At 42.5% G+C, this 19424-nt stretch overlaps 1 protein-coding gene across 2 annotated transcripts in view; it reads right to left on the bottom strand.

Annotated features, from left to right (window-relative positions):
- Window positions 1–12491: 12491 nt before the first annotated feature.
- The window catches only part of LOC308290365 (histone-lysine N-methyltransferase SETDB2-like), a 28535-nt gene continuing 21602 nt past the window's right edge, over window positions 12492–19424 (bottom strand). The window contains exons 11-12 of one of the 2 annotated variants that reach the window (XM_080732166.1): window positions 19200–19288; window positions 12492–14552 (exon numbers count right to left, since the gene is read on the bottom strand). In XM_080732166.1, the coding sequence (XP_080588292.1) occupies window positions 14414–14552; window positions 19200–19288 (228 nt within the window). In that variant the 3' untranslated portion in view covers window positions 12492–14413. The remainder of the gene's footprint in view (window positions 14553–19199; window positions 19289–19424) is intronic. The other variant, XR_013962284.1, reaches the window with a different exon arrangement.

Below are 19424 nucleotides of genomic sequence, written 5' to 3'. Positions count from 1 at the left end.
ACGAGTATTTTCGGGATCGGCTACAAATGGGTTAATATTGATGGCATCAGCGATTTCCACATATGGGCATAATGGGGGTTAGGTTCCCCTGGCATCACAGGGATCTCCATAGCTCCATATATAGGCATAAAAGGGATTTTGGTACCCCTGGCATCACAGGGATCTCCATATATGGGCATAAAAGGGATTTGATTCCCCTGACATTACAGTGATGTCAGAGCGGGATGTCAGAGCGTGAGGGTCAGCATGATGTCAGAGCAGCAGATGTCAGATTTGGGCATAATCTGGAGAGACGTCCAGGAGAAGCCTAAGGACGAAGCTAAGCATAGCAAAGCATATCGACAGACCTTGTTAGAAGAACAAGATCGAGCTTGGGCATTGAAACAATGAGCAATAGTCAGAGGTTCTGCAAGCTATACGCGAACTTACGCCAGGGCCGATTAGCGCTCTATTTCAACCATAATGAATCCCTCATCTAACTACCTACCTACAAACCAAACTGCATCCATCATCTAACTACATACAGTACCTATCACCTTACAGCATCCATCTCCTAGCTACCTACCTACCTACCTACCTACCTACCTAACACCTACTGCATCCATCATCTAACTACATACCACCATACTGAATCCCTAATCTAACTGGATATACTGTTCCTCCGAAACAGTGTGGGCTTGCTCGTGACTATATTCTACAGCGTGCTAACTGTCATGTGAAGCTCAACCAACACTCCAGCTAACACCACTCCCAGATGTTCCACACCTCAATTGCACCTCATTGGCTAAGGGCCCTGCCTTTGTACTGTCTGCAACAGAACTCACACGATGGAACTCTATCTATAAATAATGAAGATAACATAGTGTTCTCACCTTGGGTTAGGGTTAGGAATGTGCAGGGGGTATATAAAGAAGGAGACTTACCGGTGAATTCAATGGAATTATTTGGCAGGACTTATTCAATCCACACAATGCTATAATTGCATTTTAAAACAGGGGACATTAGAATCGGTTCTAACCCCCTCTCCACTTCTAGAAATTATGCCTTCCTAGATAATATTATCATGCTGATAGACACTGAAGGTCTCAGTAAGCTAAAGTACACATTAGAGAAAACAGAACACAAAGACTCTTTTTAGACATCCCTGTATTCTATGCAATCGTATAGTTCATAAAAATGTGTCATACAGGGGTTAGAATTTCTAGAACCTCTTAAACACACAATGTTATGCACAACACTATCTCGGTGCAACCTAGGATCCTAGAGTGTACTGGAAAGCTACACTTTCTCTCTGCATGTGATTTGATCTTGCAGTTTATTCAGACACCACACCATCTCTTTAGACGCTATGGTCCTCTTGAATAGAATAGCATTGTTTGATGCATTTACAGATGCTTTAGTTTACCGAGTCAATACCCATTCTCTCTGGATTCTATGGTATCCATTATTTTATTGTGGCATACACTCGTCTTCTAATTCTGTGATGCTATCACTGTCGCTGTGTTACACATTCTCTATGGAGACATGGTAGTCTCCATATAAGAGTATCCAAAATAAACTAATATTTTGCTCTGTAGCAGTGTCTAGCAAAGCAATGGCATCTTTGTGCCACACCAACAATCATTCCTCCTGAAGTTCAACATCAATGATGGTCCCTCAACGGTCATTCAGCTTGCCATGGCAAAAAACACACTGAGAGAAGGCAAGAGTGCCGGACTGCGGTCTCGATAACATCATCATACAGTTTTGTAAACTTAACCCGCTAGGCAACAAGCTGCCTGACATGTGGTCTCTCTCCAACGTTATCCCGGTGCCTAACATTGGAGACCTCTTGAAGCCAGATAAAGGTCTACAACCGAATTAAACGTTGGAGTTAGCGTTTTGGCCAAACTCAATTCATCAGAAACCACCTAGGAATCATCTTTCAGACCCATGAGAGTTGATTGGTGAAACGTTGTTGTGAAACTTTAGGTTCCAAGAAAGAAAACAAGCTAGGGTATTTGAAAAATATCCAAAGACATCTCAATCGCACAGGGTATTTGAAAAATATCCAAAGACATCTCAATCGCACATTTCCATTGGGTGTTTTGGCCCACACCATTCATTCAGAAACCACCTAGGACACACACACACACACACACACACACACACACACACACACACACACACACACACACACACACACACACACACACACACACACACACACACACACTGTTCTCTCTGGTTATTATGCTATAGAACAATTTGAACTATGGCAATTTGGCTTTACTGGTTTGTAGGGGCAGCTTTACAATTGAGCAGGGGTATTTAAGAAGAAGAGTTACAGGTGAACTAGATAGATTGTCTAGGCAGGACATATCCAATCCACATAATGTTATAATTACATTTTAAAACAGGGTAGGTTATAATAGGTTCTAACCCCCTCTGTACTTCTAGTATTCTGCCTTCCTAAAGAATCTTAGCATACATATAGACATTGAAGGTCTCAGTAAGCTAAAGTACACAGTCCCAGGTTTAGAGAAAACAGAACACAAACATTTCATTTAGACCTCGCTGTATTCTATGCAATTGTATATTGTATACAATATGTTATACAGTGGTTAGCACTTCTAGATCCTCGTAAACACACACTGTTGTGTGTTTCCAAATAAATCATGATAATCTGTGATTCTATAGTCCCTATGAGACAATACACCCTACTTTGCAACAATTGATCCTAAGGTGTACTGGAACACTACAAGTTCTCTTTGCATGTGAAACAATACACTCTCTCTGTGCAACCTATGAATCTAAAGTGTACTGGAACACTACACTTTCTCTCTGCATGCGATTTGATTTTGTAGTTCAATCAAACACTATACCGTCTCTTTAGACGTTATGGTCCTCTTGAATAGTATAATATTGTCTCTCTGAAATGAACTCATATTTTGTTCTTTAGCAGTGACCAGCAAATCAATGGCATCTTTGGGCCACAACAATCATCATTCCTCTTGAAGCTCAACATCAATGCTGGTCCCTCCATGGTCTGGAGCTAGCCAGGGCGAAAAAAACATGCTGAGAGAGGGCAAGAGTGCCGGACCAGACAGCATACCCCCAGATGTTGTAAAGAACTGCAGTTTTGACAAAATCATCATACAGTTTTCTAAGCTTGCTCTGCTAGGTAAGAAGCTGCCTGATATGTGGTCTCTCTCCAATGTTATCCCAGTGCCTAAGGCTGGAGACTTCTTGGCTATTGTATCGAACACTAACTTCCCCCAGCAAACAAAACTCAGCTTCTTCTGTGAATAGACTATTTAAGTCTATTCTCCATATGCCGGTGAATGCCGGAACCTTAAGCCAACTCTGCAGAAGTCTCTAGACCGGTGGTACACCAAAATGTTTCGTGTAGTTCTCAACATCAGCAAGAGTAAACATGTTACAAACACAATTCTGTATGCTGAGATATTAAAGGTGAGCGATGAAATAGCTGCCATGAGAATGAGACTTGCAGGACACTGCCAAAGACACCAGGAGCTGCAGGCCAGCAAACTGCTGCTGTGGGAATCAACACATGGGCACCAGTCAGGAGGACATCCCACACTAACATAAGTGGATCTACTCAAGGCCAAGACCAGCTTAATGCATTCTATCCAGGTTCGATGCCAGCAACAATGCAGGTCCAGACATTACCATCACAATGGAGTGTGGTCATCAAGGTCAACTCATTTTTCAACCAGTCACTTAAGCAAGTGACCATTCCGACCTGTCACCATCATCGATGTATCCGAATCTTCTGCCATCAACTGTATGAAATGTTTCGAGAGACACAGTGAATCATCAGCTGCTCCTGGACACCCTTGCTGACCTAGGCATCACCGGGACAGCACTAAAGTGGTTCGCCTCCTACCTGTCGGACCGGACCTACCAAGTCTCATGGAAAGGTTTGCTTTCATCCCCCCGAACCCTCCAAACGGGAGTCCCCCAGGGATCCGTACTTGGCCCTCTGCTTTTCTCCCTGTACACTTAATCCCTTGGTGCTGTCATCTCTGCTCACAATCTATCCTGTTTTTGTCCTTCCCCCCCTTCTGCCACCCAGGTGGAAGAACGCATTGCTGCATGTCTGGCCGACATCTCACAGTGGATGTCAGCCCACCACCTCAAGCTGAACCCGGACAAGACGGAGCTACTCTTCTTCCCAGCTAAGTCTTGCCCCAGACAAGATCTCACTATTTCCATAGATAATGCATTGGTGACTTCAGTTCCAACTGCTAGAAACCTTGGTGTGGTCCTGGACAGCCAGCTATCATTCAAGGCACACATTGCATCAGTCACCCGGTCCTGTAGGTTCACACTCTATAACATCCGTAAAATCAGACCTTTCCTCACCCAAGGGGCAGCCCAGCTCCTCATCCAGACATCTGTCATATCAAAACTTGACTATTGTAACTCTCTCCTCACTGGTCTCCCGGCATGTGCACTTAAACCTCTCCAACTGATCCAAAATGCTGCGGCACGACTGGTCTTCAACCAGCCTAAGTTCTCACATGTCTCTCCCTTTCTCCGCAGCCTCCACTGGCTCCCGGTTGCGGCCCGCATGGAATACAAAACACTGATGCTGACCTTCAAAGCAGCCAAAGGTATGGCTCCTCCATACCTCCAAAACCTGATCAACCCCTACACCCCCATCTGTGCACTTAGATCAGGCAACACAGGGATGCTGACAGAACCCTCGCTAAAAACCCCAGGGCAAAAATCCACTCGTCCGAGACAGTTTGCCCTCCAGGCCCCCAAGCTGTGGAATAAACTCCCTGTTGCACTTAGAACAACGGACTCACTCGCTAGCTTTCGCCGTGGACTGAAGACTCACCTTTTCAGACTCCACCAAAACCCTTAGCACTACTGGAAAATCAATGTCCATACATGAAGCTAGTTAGCAATTGTTTTTTAGATTTTTTTAGAAACCTTTTTTATTATTTTATTTTTCTTTACAGATTATATTGTTTTTCTAGATAGATATTCATTTGCATTTGTTATATTGCTGTTGATGTACTGACATTTGTTTATTATTGTGATATTTTATCTGCTTATTGTAATTCGCTTTGGATTAAAAGCGTCTGCTAAATGCCTTACCTTACCTACCTTGACACTTTAGGGTCCATAACAAGGATACTGAGCTAAGGTCTTTGAATAATATTCAAAGACATCTCAAACACATAATAGGTGACATTTTCATTAAGAGTTTTGGCCAAAACATTCACTCAGAACCCACCCAGGACCAAGTAAGTTACCATAACCCCTGATTGGCATAAAGCTGAGCCTATTCCATGCCACTGTGGGGTCTGTCCTCCTGTATGGCTAGGAAAGCTGGACCCTGACACCCACCCTGCAGAAGTCCCTGGATGGGTGCTACACCAGAATGCTACGAGCTGTTCTGAATGTGGACCAGAACATCCACATTACCAACAAGGACCTGTACAGGCAACTGCCGAAGCTCAGCAAGAAGGTAGCAGCTAGGAGGATGAAGCTGGCCGGCCACTGCCACAGACATCGGTAACTCCCGGCCAGCAGGCTGGTCCTGTGGGACCATGTATCACTGTACCTTTTCCTATGCAAATAAAGTAAGCTATACAACCAATCAATCGACACTGGTGCTGTATAAGATGCAGCATAATATACTGTAGCAGGCTAAGCAGTAAGCAATAGCAGTAAGCAATGGCTGTTGTTACAGTACGAGTCAACAATCAGTAGGCTATCCCTTTATTCAGCTATAGCCTGTCATGTAGAAATATGTATTTCTATTCTCATTACTTGAAAAGAGTCCAAAACGGGGTCTTAGTGATGAGGACAGTGACAGCCTGACAGGATTAAGGCAATATAGCATCGGGAACCCAGGCGTTTCTAAATGAATCCCGACTTGTAAAGCAAGTGCAACTTTTTTGTTGGTTGTTTGTTAAACCCCACCATACTGTGATTGCTGCAATATATACATTTGCGTTGAGATAAGCCCAGAGCAGCCCAGCTCGCAGCCACAGCTCAAAGCAGTATCACGTATCACCAGGTTGAATGTAATAATCACGCTTTAGTATCCGACCTAAAATAAACATTATATGTGTCCAAAAGCAAGCACACGGTACAAAACTCGCGCGGAGTCCAATGCGTGAAGAAGAACAGACAGGGAAACAGAACAAGGAAACGCTCCGCCTCCTCCATCCCATCAATAGGGAACCCTGCGACAAAGGATTGGTCGGGGGACGTCCAAAAACTCCCCCCTGCTCCCCCATTGGTCCGGGGGGAGGGGTTGTCGGCGGGGAGGGAATTCTCATATGCGGACTGTTTGAGGGAGGAGTCGGAATTTTTGGGATTATTGGCGGGGTTGGGGGGGGGGGGAAACGCCATTGGCTGGCGATCTAATTTTTGGAGCGGCCGATCGGCCTGCACGGTGCGCACGTTCTTGAGTGAGGAAAGTGAAGGTGAAGAAAGAGCCCAAAGAGGAAGAAGAGGAGGATTCTATGCCGGCATGCAGCTCTCCAGTCAGTAGAATGAAAAGTGCGTGCATGCTGCTGGTGACGCTAACGATGGTATATAAAAATATCACACGTATGACACAAAGCCTGAAGAGCTAGTTCAGGTAGACAACTCAAAGGAGGGGTGCGTAACCTTGTTCCGACACGCATTACTCCGACGTTGCGTTCGTCCTACTCTCCCCTAACCCTATCTCTAACCCTAACCGATCGCGTAGCTACTTGGTCGGAGTGATGAGACGGCAGACGGATGTATTCCTCACTCCAAGGAGCGCCAATTCCTGATCAGCCGGTCACATGCTCTGATTGGGGCAGGCTATTTAATGTCAAATTTTAGAGCATATCCGTGGTAAAATAAGGGTAATAATAAGGGTAATAATAATAATAATAATCTATCTATAAATGCGAGAAGTCTCTGCGTGTCTGTCTGTCTGTCTGTCTGTCTGTAATCCGCGTATCTCGAGAACCGTTCGTCCCACCGGCTTCAGATTCGGCACACGTGTTCCCCGCCGCGGCACGGAGTGCAGTGCCGGGCCTCGACCCGACCCGACGCGCTGTTTTCCCAAAGCGGTGCAAAACGTTCGGAATCTCCTTATGCGGGGCTAATTGTTGACATCAGGCTATTCCGGAGGAAATCGGCGCAATCGCTGACTCATTGTGACATCACATCATAAAAGGCTCTGAGATCACATACGCCACATGAGTCAACAAAAAATGCCATGGTTACGTATTCTGATGTTCCTATATGGGCATAAAAGGACACAGGCAAACATATGGTCAAAACGGCTCTTATGACAACAGGTATAATGGGGTTTGCATTAAAGGGTGGGGCATTCATTCCCTTTTTCAAATTCGGCACGCGCGTTCCCCGCCGCAGCAGGTAGTGCAGTGCCCGGCCTCGACCCGATCCGATACGCGATTTTCTGGAACCAGCACGAAAGGTTCGGATTCTGATGTCTGACATCAGGGTTTTCCGGAACCGGCACTGTGTCTGCATAGATCTCCATTTATGGGCATAAAATGGATGCAGACAGACAGATACAGATATCTCCATATATGAGCATAAATGGACACAAGCAAACAGATGGTCAAAGATCTCCATATATGGGCATAAAATGGACGCAAAAAGACAGATACAGATATCTCCATATATGGGCATAAATGGACACAGGCAAACAGATGGTCAAAACGGGTCCTATGACAACAGGTATAATGGGATGAGCATAAATGGACACAGGCAAACAGATGGTCAATACAGGTCCTACAGATATCTCCATATATGGGCATAAAATGGACGCAGACAGACAGATAACTCCATATGGGCATAAATGGACACAGATGGTCAAAACAGATCCTATGACAACAGGTATAATGGGGTTTGCATTAAAGGGCGGGGCATTCATCCCCTATTTACATTGTTCCCGAGTTGGCCAGGGCGCCGACTAGACGCTTCTAGTAATAATAATATGGCAGGCTTTGGTAGTGTCGTAATGGCAGATTTTATTTACACTTGGTTGCTTGCTGAAAATATTCGATCTACAAGCTCACAACGACACATTGTGCTTCAGAGCGCAACCAAACATAAAATGACTTGAGTTTAGTTTAGAGTTTAGTATTTGTTTTATTTGCTGATGAAATTGACATCAAACAAATCGTCATAGTCATCATAGCTTTAATAGTTTTTATTTGTTTTTGTCAGCGAAAACAGGTAGTCCACGAAAATCTTTCTTCATAGTTTTAGTCTACAAAACTAACTGTCTGTCAGTCTCTCCAGTGGCGTCAGTTCAGCAAAAGCTAAGGTATGGCAACATGGCAGGTGTCTAGCAAGACACCAGTCATGTTGCTATACCTTAGCAACAGTTAAGTAGTATATAGTATTATTTTAACGCAGGCACAAGTAAACAACTATCTGCCACACTTGAAAGAAATGTGCCGCTGCTGCTAATCAACAATAATACATTGCATCCACTACACCTAAGACAGGCAACCTCTGTGAATAGCTTTAAAGCACAGCTCAAGACCTATTTCTTCACTCTTGCTTTTAGCTGAATTTTTAAATCATGTTTGTGCTGTTCTGAAAAAGTTTGATGATGTTTTAAATGTTTTTTTGTTTTATGTTTTGTGTTTTTTTACTTTTCTTTTCAGCTTTATTCTAATCATGTGTAATTTTTCTGTTGAGCACTTGTGCTTCAATTCTGCTTTGTAAAGCGCTTTGAGCTGCATTTCATGTCATGAAAGGTGCTATACAAATAAACTGTCTCTCTCTCTCTACAGAGGATAGCTGGAGGATACACTGGAGTCTCCACGCCATCAGGACCTAGCAGAATGTGTTAATGTTTTAAAGCAGGGGTCTTCAACGTTTTCAGGCCAAGTACCCCTTAACTGAGTGGGAGATAAAGCAGGGACACCCACTACATACTGTATAGAATTGTGTTGCAGATTTTCATCGATTTCATGAAAGCACTGCTATCAGTCAATGTTGGATTTGTGTTAACGTGTTCAGACATTTAACCACTTAAATCGCAGATACTTAGTAAATGTGACCTTTTCACTCTTAACGAGGTGGTGCCATAGTTTTGTACTTTTTCTGTTTTTCATGTGTCTAGGAGGTTCAAAGTACATTATTGGACCCCCTGGTGTGGTTTTTATGAGCAATTATGTATTCTCTTGGTATTTGTTTGTTTTCTCTTGGAGGCTGCCACCTTGTGGTCAAAAGTGTCAGTTAAAAAACAGATACTTTTACATCACAGAATCAACTCCTCCCCTAACTACCATTCACCCAACACTGTGGGGTGTGGCTAAATTCAGCTGGGTCACCACCCACCATGACATCCATGCATACTTAATGAACTGGGGGTGTGGCCACATAAAAACCCAATTTTAACTCTTTCTGTATACTTTTTTGGAAAAAACCTTCCTCCTAGTATAATCATAATACCTGATAATCATGTTTTAGAGGGGGGGGAAATCATGGCACCATCTCTTTAAGGCCCATTCTCACTGGGCCAAATAACAGATATAAAATCTCTTTCTCCAGATATTTTTCCATTCAAAGTGGATGGTAGATACAGATAAAAAAAAAGATTTGCCACAGATAAAAGTATCTGTGGCAAATATCTGTGGTTGATATTTTTTTATCTGTATCTACCATCCACTTTGAATGGAAAAATATCTGGAGAAAGAGATTTTTTTATCTGTTATCTGGCCCAGTGGGAATGGGCCTTTAACCTGTTTCCCAAAAATAGCCGATCTACACGCTCTCAATGCCTTGCAGTGCGAGGCGTTGAGAGCTTGTAGAGCTGCTAAAAGTTAGCAGAAGAGGGATAGGGATTTGAGGGTTCAAGTTGTTCATTGAAAATAATGATCCTATCAAACAAAGATTTGGTGGACCCCTGAAGTAACTCTGAGGACCCCCTGTTGAAGACCCTTAAAGGACAACTTTGGTTTTTTAACATAAGGGTTCATATTTTAGTTTATACTGAGTTATTCTACAAGTCAAGTGCTAAATTGTTTCCATTTATTGCTTTCGCTCGTTTTTCCCGTTTTTACCGCACAGGCGGCGGGCGATTGGGGCATGCGAACAGGCTGCTAATTCTGTGTTTTTAGAGACTATAACCCGGCGAAATCTATACGGTTGTTCACTTTTGCATACAGCTAGCCACTCTACGCTTCTGGCTTCCTTACAAGCATTTAGGGAATGTGGGAGGGGGCAACTATCATGCCTGCATCTCCCCACTCCACCCCCCAGCAGCAGCACAGAGCCTCCAGTGTGACCGTGGGAGATCCAGCTGTGTGTCGATAGCGTTCAGTCACAGACCAACATAATCATCATCATGGCATACTACATTTCCGAAGAAGAAACTTCGGACGATGAATTGGACTTTGAGTATGATGGTCGTGGATATTTATTTGAGCCAGAGTACACGACTCAAGAGCTATTTGCCAGACAGCAGCAACAGCAGCAGCAGCAACAGGCACTCCAGGCAGCCAGAGACAATCCCGATCTTCTGCCAGTACCAACTCGCCTATCTAACACAGATTGGTGTGACTGTGGAAACTGTGCCATTATGGAAACGGAGGCATCTTGCATCTGCTGCAGAGGATGGGAATATCTGTTCAATGTAAATAACATTTCCTGTAGATGATCACAATGTCTATAATCAATATTAGTAGGCCTGGCAGAAAGCTCAGAGGGTAGCCTATATCTAGGCATACTATAGGCCTACTAACCCTGTATACTTTTGTTGTTGTACATTCTTATATCCTATAGGTCAGGGGTCTTCAACAGGGGGTCCGCGACCCCTAGGGGGTCCGCGGAGGTACTGCAGGGGGTCCGAAATTATTGGTAAAAAAAAAAAAAAAAGATTTCAAAAAATGTTTTTTTTTTTTTTTTTCATTTTTCATTTTTTAAAATTTGTGTAAAAAAAATAAATCATGATTCTATCCATTTTGAATAGCTTGAATACATGATTACTATGCAATTGACAGATTGTTGATATTATTGACATTGGTTCTCAGTTAATAAGTAGTATGTTTAGAAATGTTAGTGGCACGGCCAACCCTGCTCGCTGTAACTTGTACATGTTTAAAATAAAAAATATGTCGTAGCCCCGACCCCCCCACCCTACGAGGTGGTAGGGGGTCCCTGCTCCATCTCCCCATCAGTTTGGGGGTCCCCGGCCTGAAAACGTTGAAGACCCCTGCTATAGGTCTACCTTTTTTATGTTCAATGTAAATAACATTTCCTGACTATAACTTGTGTTAGATGTGATAATATTTTTTCGAAATAAATTGTCAAGCATTTCCAATTTCATCATTACTACATTTTCATATAGACTGTTTAACGAGAGGCATTCTGGATCCATTACTTAAACACTGAATTCCCTAAAGGTTTAAAGGAAGAGTTGATGATAATCTGTTTTCTGTAAATTAATCTGGTTCTGTGATTTATCATATAACTTCAGTACAATCTTTTGAGCTTGTGGACATGCTATTTTCACTACTTCTTTAATTATTATTATTACATTCATGGAAATTACTAGATTCTTCTATGTTTTCCATACTTCATGAAAAAAGGTTTTCTTCCAAAAAATCTGCACTCTCATAATGTGTCGTAGCTTGTAGATCGGCTATTTTCAGCAAAGGGGTTTAGCAAACCAAGTAGGCTTACAGAGTTTTACAAAGTATTTGGGGTTTAAAGGGACATTTCACTTTAAAAAAATAAAAATAAACTTGTGGTCATTTTATCGTATAATCAGGCGTTTATGAACACCCTGAACAGTTTTTAATTTGCTTGATTCAATTGATACAAATCTTACCAGGCCCTCCAGGCCCAGGGCCTCTCCACATACACACCCATTGTAACTTCAAACTCCATTTTAACCATGGTAGATTCATTAAAAACACCCATTATTTTTTTTCTGGTGACTCATACGACCCTCCTAATACGTGAGCAGGCCGTGTTTTATCCGATAACAGTACGTTACTGTATGTCTGCTTGTTTTCGTGAATTTGGGTGACCATTTTCACTGTGCAAGCTCTGTGTTTGTTCGGTTATTCGTTCACATTTTTGCAACTAAAACCAAATGTTTGTTTTTCTGTGTGTTAACATCCTAAAGCTTAAAGACATTCAATGACTTGTTCTAGGCCCTGCAGTGGGAACTCAATGGCGATGCGAGAGTAGAAATAAACCACCAACCTTCTGGCATTTTATCCTTATGATAATTGTGTGACAATAGATGCATTTTACATAATGTGTATTATCAATAAAGTGGTCAAAGAAAACATGTGAATAGAGATCACAAGGTCTGGACAAACAGTCTCACCCAAAAACAAAATGAATACGAAAGCGATTCAAAATGACTTGTATTTTAACATTTTATTACAAGGTACAATGAAAATAGTAAAAAAAATATATACATAATAATAATAACTAGAACTGCACTCCGTCGAGGTGCCAAATTGCATCTTGTGCACAAGTAGGCCATACATGGCAGCAGAGCGTGCCATGAGGTGTGCTATGCTGGCCTCATTGGCTGTTAATGAAGACATTACCATTATGCTCTTATACTAAATTCTGCTGACATCACCAGTGGCATAGACCCACCAGGAATACTGGTCCCTCATTGGCTGTTAATGATGACGTTGCCAGAGATGCTGGTCCCTGATTGGGCTACAGTCTTCAACAAGAGGAGACACCGACATTCATACATACATACCCAGTCGATTACAGTAATTGTGCGCTCTGCTTGCGCAAGTGTGGTTGCAGTGAGGCTGACCATTTACATTATATATTGTAACATTATATTGTCCATGATATCTGGAATGTTCAACCCTTAAGTCAAAAGGTTAAACAAGGTCAAAAACAGGTTCACTTTGCTGGCATAAAAGTTCTCAGACTTAGAACAATAGTGTGTTGCCTATAGCAGTGTTTCTCAAATGGGGGTACGTGTACCCCTAGGGGTACGCACAGGTACTACAGGGGGTACTTGAGAGAACATGGAAAATGGAAACATTTAATTTTATGTTATGTTTAATGATAAAACATTGACAAATGTATTTGAACGTGCTGCTCTGTATATAGTCCCCCCAGGAATCCGTGGAGAAAAAGTCTTGAGTCCGCGGAGAACAATCCTGATTCTGCGTAATTCTGCAGAGAACAATTCTTGATTCCGCGGACATTAAAAAACAACCTAAAATGAACAGTTATCAAGCTAAAAATTATATAGTTCTAATAATCAAGTAAAACCCTTCATGAAATAGCTACAACTAATTGTAATTAGTGGTTAGAATGATCAAATATTTGAATAACCATTTTTGAGAATAAAAATCTAATATTAAATCTATTATTTTTGTAATTGTTATTGTTTTGAATACATACTTTCTGTTGCAAAGAATATATTCTCATCCAAACCATGCCCATAGTAACCAAATTTAGAGGATAGCCTACCTACTACCTAGTATGGGTGTAATATTTATTTATTCTCTTCTGCATTAGCATTGTTATTGCCAGGACCATAGAGCATAGAGGCATAGAGAGGAACTATAGATCAGGACACAGTTTCTGTCAGGAATGTGGGACCATCCAGCATCAGTCGACGTGCTAGCAGGAGGGAAGATAAGCTATTCCCCCAGGCTCTGTATGAGGTGGCCACTGGCCAGACCATGTATACATCGTTTTATAATAGTAGTAATAACTACTCCCGGCGCTCTGCTGCCACTCGCGGCTGTTATTCCGCGGACGTCAGAAAAGTCCGCGAATGGCTGAGAAATCCGCAGGTGGTCGCAAATTCCGTGATCGCGGAATTGCAGATTCCTGGGGGGACTATCTGTATAGCTAACATGGCAACGTTAACTCATTGACTGCCAAGGCACGAGTTTCACGAGTTATTACAGTACTCCCAGGCTGCCAGAGCCCGAGTTTCCCGAGTTGGAAGCCATTTTGAAAAAAAAAAAAAAAAAAAATTTTTTTTTTTTTTTCAAAATTTTTTTTTATAAAAAAATTTCTAAAAATGCCTCAAATGTATTAGGCATGATCGCAATTGTGAAATTGCATGTGTAGCCCCATAACAAACAAACACATCTTTCAAAATGTCAAAAATGGCTGTTTTGTCTGACTTTGAAGGCTTGTAACTCATGAATGCCTGAACGGATTTCCAAGCGGATTTTTTTGTTTGAAAGCTGTTAAAAAGTACTACACATATGATGCATATATGGTGCATGGGCGTGCACGATCCGTGCACTAAAAATTGATCCGTGCACTAGAAATCTAGGATAGTGGCAGTCTGGTACTTGGGGGCCATCTTGAAATGGCATTCAATGAGTTAACATTCTGCACTAAAATTGCAGTTCTAACCGTTAAGTCAACGTTAACATTATTTACGCGTAAAGTTACTCTGATAGCCCTACCGCTACACAGCTTCTCGTCGTGAGAACAGCTGCCCGTGGCAACTGTCACTCCCACACCGACATGCCACTTCCTGGTCCGAAGGAGTACTTCCTGTGTCGGAGGAATAGTTCCAGGTCAGCTCTGTCCCCGCCTCCAACACCCTGTGGAGACAGCACACCACATTAAACCTGTGTGTGTGTGTGTTCATGCGTGTGCATGTGTGTGCTTGTATCACTATGCTTGGTGTCTTCAGGGTGCGTTCACACAGGTGATATCATTTATCAAAACCTTATCAGAACCTTAACTTATCAGAACCATATCCAAATAAGAACACACTTCCCAAAATGCTTTGCGTGAAGTGGGCAGTGTCACTGCAGACCAGAGGCTCTGAAGCAGACTACAGGTGTGACCCCGCCCTGTGGCATTCTAGCACGGTCCATTCTGTCCTATTGGTTGGCGGTTGAACCCCGCCCCTTTGTCTCATCAAGGCTATTCCCAGCAGCTTGGCTTCTCCTAGCAGCTGGCCTACAACTTACCTTATGAAAACATTTTCCCTTAAAACCAGTCTTAAGGAGAGCTTAAGGGAAGCTTCCCTTATCAAAACATGTGACTTCCATAGGGAATGAATTGAACGGAACCCGCCAGGTTTTTGATAAATGATAAAACCTACATGTGTGTCGGGAGCCTGGACACATATAGGGGCGAAAATCGCAGGGGGGACAGGGGTTATTTTTTTTTTTTGAGAAAAAAATTAATGATGACATTTTAAAGTATTTAAGAGTGCTGCTAGAAAAACTCAATAGATAGACCCTCCAGAAAAACGCGGGCAAAAATCCTTGATTATGCGGGCTAAAATCCTTGATTTTGCGGGCAAAAATCCTTGATTATGCGGTGAATTATGCAGGTTTTTTATGTGAATTTATGCGGTGAAAATGAGAAACTATGCGACATATGCGGGAACTTGTGAAAGTTGCGAGAAAATGCGAAATTATGCGAAATATGTGAGAACTTTTTTTATATGTATACATTTTTTTTTTATATACACATTTTTCATAGTTATCAATTATATATATAAATAAAATTGATAACTATTGAACCACTTTAATATACAGTACACAGGCTAAAATAGACGATCTACAAGCTCCCAACATATCACTAAAGAGTGTGTATATATCTGCTATTTTCAAAGTAGTCAAAACATATTAATTTAAGGGTCCTAAAGTGAATTGAGAAATGCAAAACAGACTTTTACTGCCTTTCATTATTTTCAAGGCAAAAAAGCAAACCTTTGTCAAATATCTGCTATTTAATTACCTTAATAGGCTACTTAAAGGCAAAAATAATTACCCTATGACCTATGTCATTGCTAAGGATTTAGCTCACTGCTAAAGCAAAACTGCGGTTTATTTATGTGGTTTTGCTCTCTCTAAAGGGATTAAAATGTTATACGTTCAAGTGCTGAGCCTCTCTGCTTCCATGGAATACCTACTGCTACTTTTTTCGGAGTTGCTCGTTTGCTTTGAACGGCAACGTTTCAAACGGAGTGCGATGGAGACGACCGAGGCGTCCAAACAAGTAGGATACATTTTAATTTGTCGTTTCTTGACGTTTGATGGAGCAGCATGGTTCATTTAGGCTTCAGTGTTGAGCAAGGGAGGACCGAGGAAGAGTGTCTCTCTCTCTTATCCTTGCGATGCAGCGAGTGCACGCACACACACAAACACAAACACACACACACACACACACACACACACAGGAGGAGCTGGAACCCAGCTGTCAGTGTTCTGACAGCTGGGTGGCTGTCTGCTTCTGAGAAGGCTACTGAGTAGGCTAATGTATTGTGCCCAGTGTTTTGAGTGACAAACGGTCGCTGTGCCAAATTGCTGTCATTGATGTTCTTGAGGTAAAAAGTTAGCCATAGAAACACGAAAGAAACGTTGGTTATGACGAGAGGACTGTTTAATGTCAGAGTGTTTGTGTTGAAATGTCTCAGACAGTGCTATGGAAGAGTTCTCCTGCTTTGCTGGGGTTATTGCAGCAGTGAGTGATAGGGAAATGATAATTGATACATTCATGAAACTGTTAAAAAGATGTCAAAATGAGGGGGGGGAAACCGCCAGAAAACCGATATTGGCACGTAAAAATAAATAAAAAATTGCACACGCATGCGCGCGCGAGCCCTTTTGGTGCTCGCACGTGTCCCCCCCTAGCTGCCATGTAGGTTTTAACCCTTTTCAAAAACCTAGGTGGAGGCGGGGGGTAAGGTTCTGTTCAATTCATTCCCTATGGAAGTCACATGTTTTGATAAGGGAAGCTTCCCTTAAGCTCTCCTTAAGGCTGGTTTTAAGGGAAATGGTTTTCATAAGGTTTTCATTAGGTAAGTTGTAGGCCAGCTGCTGGGAGAAGGCTTGATAAGACCAAGGGGCAGGGTTCAACCGCCAACCAATAGGACAGCATGGGCCATGCTGGAATGCCACAGGGCGGGGTCACACCTGTAGTCTGCTCCTAGGAGCAAGAGGACAAGACACCCTGTGACGCGTTGGTGACACGTTATTATGATTGACACCGCACCTCCAGGCCTTACCTTTTTAGGAGGCGGAAGCATGTTTGGAGTCTATTCATTCACAATGAGAGAGCTAACGTGAACACAGAGCAAAATAATAGTTCAGAAGCTATGCTCACTGAACTAAATATTGTACCCGATCGTCACAAGCCACATAATATTAACAAAATTGTCATGCTAAAGTGGCTTTTTTCAGCGACACAACAAAGGAGAAAATCAACTGTATTATTGCTCTTTAGCTGTCCCAGCAACACACTCTCGCAGGATCTATAGCACCAGTAAACAGGACGTGCGCGAGATTTGCCGTCAGAGCCGGCGCCCACTTAGGAGGCTTTTTGTAGGCTTTGTGTACCATGTTGCACTCTAGTGGATCCAATGAGGATGAGCTATCTTCATAAATTAAATATCTTTGGTCTGCTTCAGAGCCTCTGGTCTGTAGTGACACTCACAGATATAAAGAGCTAGATGCCTCGTTCGCCTCTGCAGTTCATTGGAGCGACGTGCAACAGTTTAGTCCGGACATCCTGGAAAAACTAAGGGAACGCTGTCAGTCAAAGTGACTACTGGCCAATCACAGCGCGACTTTTCCGGGACTTATCCAAGGACTACAATTCAATTCAACAGAGCCAGTTCTGATGTTGCGCGGCTCAGCTGTTCTTACAGGCTGCGTACGTAAAGACCCGCCCCCACCTACCTCTGATTGGCCTAGCAACTTCCCTATGTGTGACGCACGTGGAAGCAATGCACACGTGATTCCCTTAGTCCCTCGATGCACATGCATCAGAGTCGAAGGAGGCGTCTACCTTTCTATGTTTATGGTGACACTGCCCACTTCACACAAAGCATTTGTGGGAAATGTATTCATATTTGGATAAGGTTTGGATTCGGTTTTGATAAGTTAAGGTTCTGATAAGGTTTTCTAGAGCTCTCAGCTAAGGTATGGCAACATGACTGGTGTCTTTAGCAGGCATGATCAATTTATTTTAAGAAGTACATTTTATTTTTTCTACGGTTTCTTGGGCTGGATATGGCAGCCTGGAACGGTTGTTCAAGTACAGCTAAACTTGGCATGTTAGTAAACGTGCCACAATTAACAATAATTGCACCTGTGCAGCTGACCTGCGGAACCTGGGAATATACCATTCTGTCAAGATGGGGAGAATACAAGTGTGGAGAATTTTGTGACCATTTTGTTACATTTTGCATTTGTAGTTATTTTACTGTAATTTAACAACATAATAACCCGCACAGATAGACAAAGAGACATTCATGGATATATAAAAGTAACTTTTATTTCCCCCCCTGGACCCAGGGTATGGCAGCTGCATGCTTGTACCACTCTGCTTGTACCACTTCAAGGTTCTGTATCTTTGCTCAGATGGCAAGAGGTGGAAGTAGCGATGCAGAGGCTGATCAGTGTCATTTGTTATTGAGAGTGCTAAGCGTGTGGAGGCCTTATTTTTCATATCAGCAAGTGTGGGAAGTCCGAATAGTGAGCAAGGAAATTGCGATTTACGATATTATCGTGATAATCAGAATATCTTCAACATCCATTATCCTGGAGCGGAACATTTGCCAAAAAACTGCAGATCTGCAAGCTCACAACGCTTGTAGATCTGCTATTTTTTGTCAAAGAGATTTGGTAATGAAAAAAAGACTGTATCAAGTACGTTATTTCCAGGTCCGTTTGACCAATTATAGAGGGTTTAAATGATATGCAGCTCGGCAAATAAAAGGTGATTTGATCCCAGTGCATGACGGAGGATAATTTCACGATACATTTTAAACTCCACGAAACGATTGTGTTTTTTTTTATCACGATAAACGATGATAACGATAATCACCCCATCCCTCGCGATGTGAGGCGTTGTGTGCTTGTAGATCTGCTGTTTTCACTAGTTTAGTACTTTTTATAGATGATGAATACAAAACGAACGGTTTTGGACATACAAGGTTTCCACCCGACAACGACGATATGCTATAAATATAAGGTGCTGGGAGTGAAAATTATAATGTAGGGGTGATTAAATTATAATGTAGGGGTGATTAAATTATAATGTAGGGGTGATTAAATTATAATGTAGGGGTGATTAAATTATAATGTAGGGGTGATTAAATTATAATGTAGGGGAGCCTCGGATTAAAAACATATTCATGGGGTCCTTGAGACAAAAAAGTTTGGGAACCCCTGCCCTGCCTAGAGTGTGTGTGTGTGTGTTTGTGTGTGTGTGTGTGTGTGTTTTACCTGCTGGTAAAGAAGCAGATCACAGGGTACCCCGGGTCGTGCGTGTCTGTGAACACGTTCTGGACGAACAGGTTCGGATCACAGCTGCGCTGCACACACACACACACACACACACACACACACACACACACACACACACACACACACACACACACACACACACACACACACACACACACACACACACACACACACACACACACACAGAAGGTCAACAAATTACAC

Source organism: Nannobrachium achirus, assembly GCF_963921795.1.
Source record: "Nannobrachium achirus genome assembly, chromosome: 8".
In the NCBI taxonomy this organism is placed as follows: Eukaryota; Metazoa; Chordata; class Actinopteri; order Myctophiformes; family Myctophidae; genus Nannobrachium; species Nannobrachium achirus.
The sequence above is the reverse complement of the archived record's forward strand: the minus strand, read 5'-3'. Positions and strand labels throughout refer to the sequence as shown.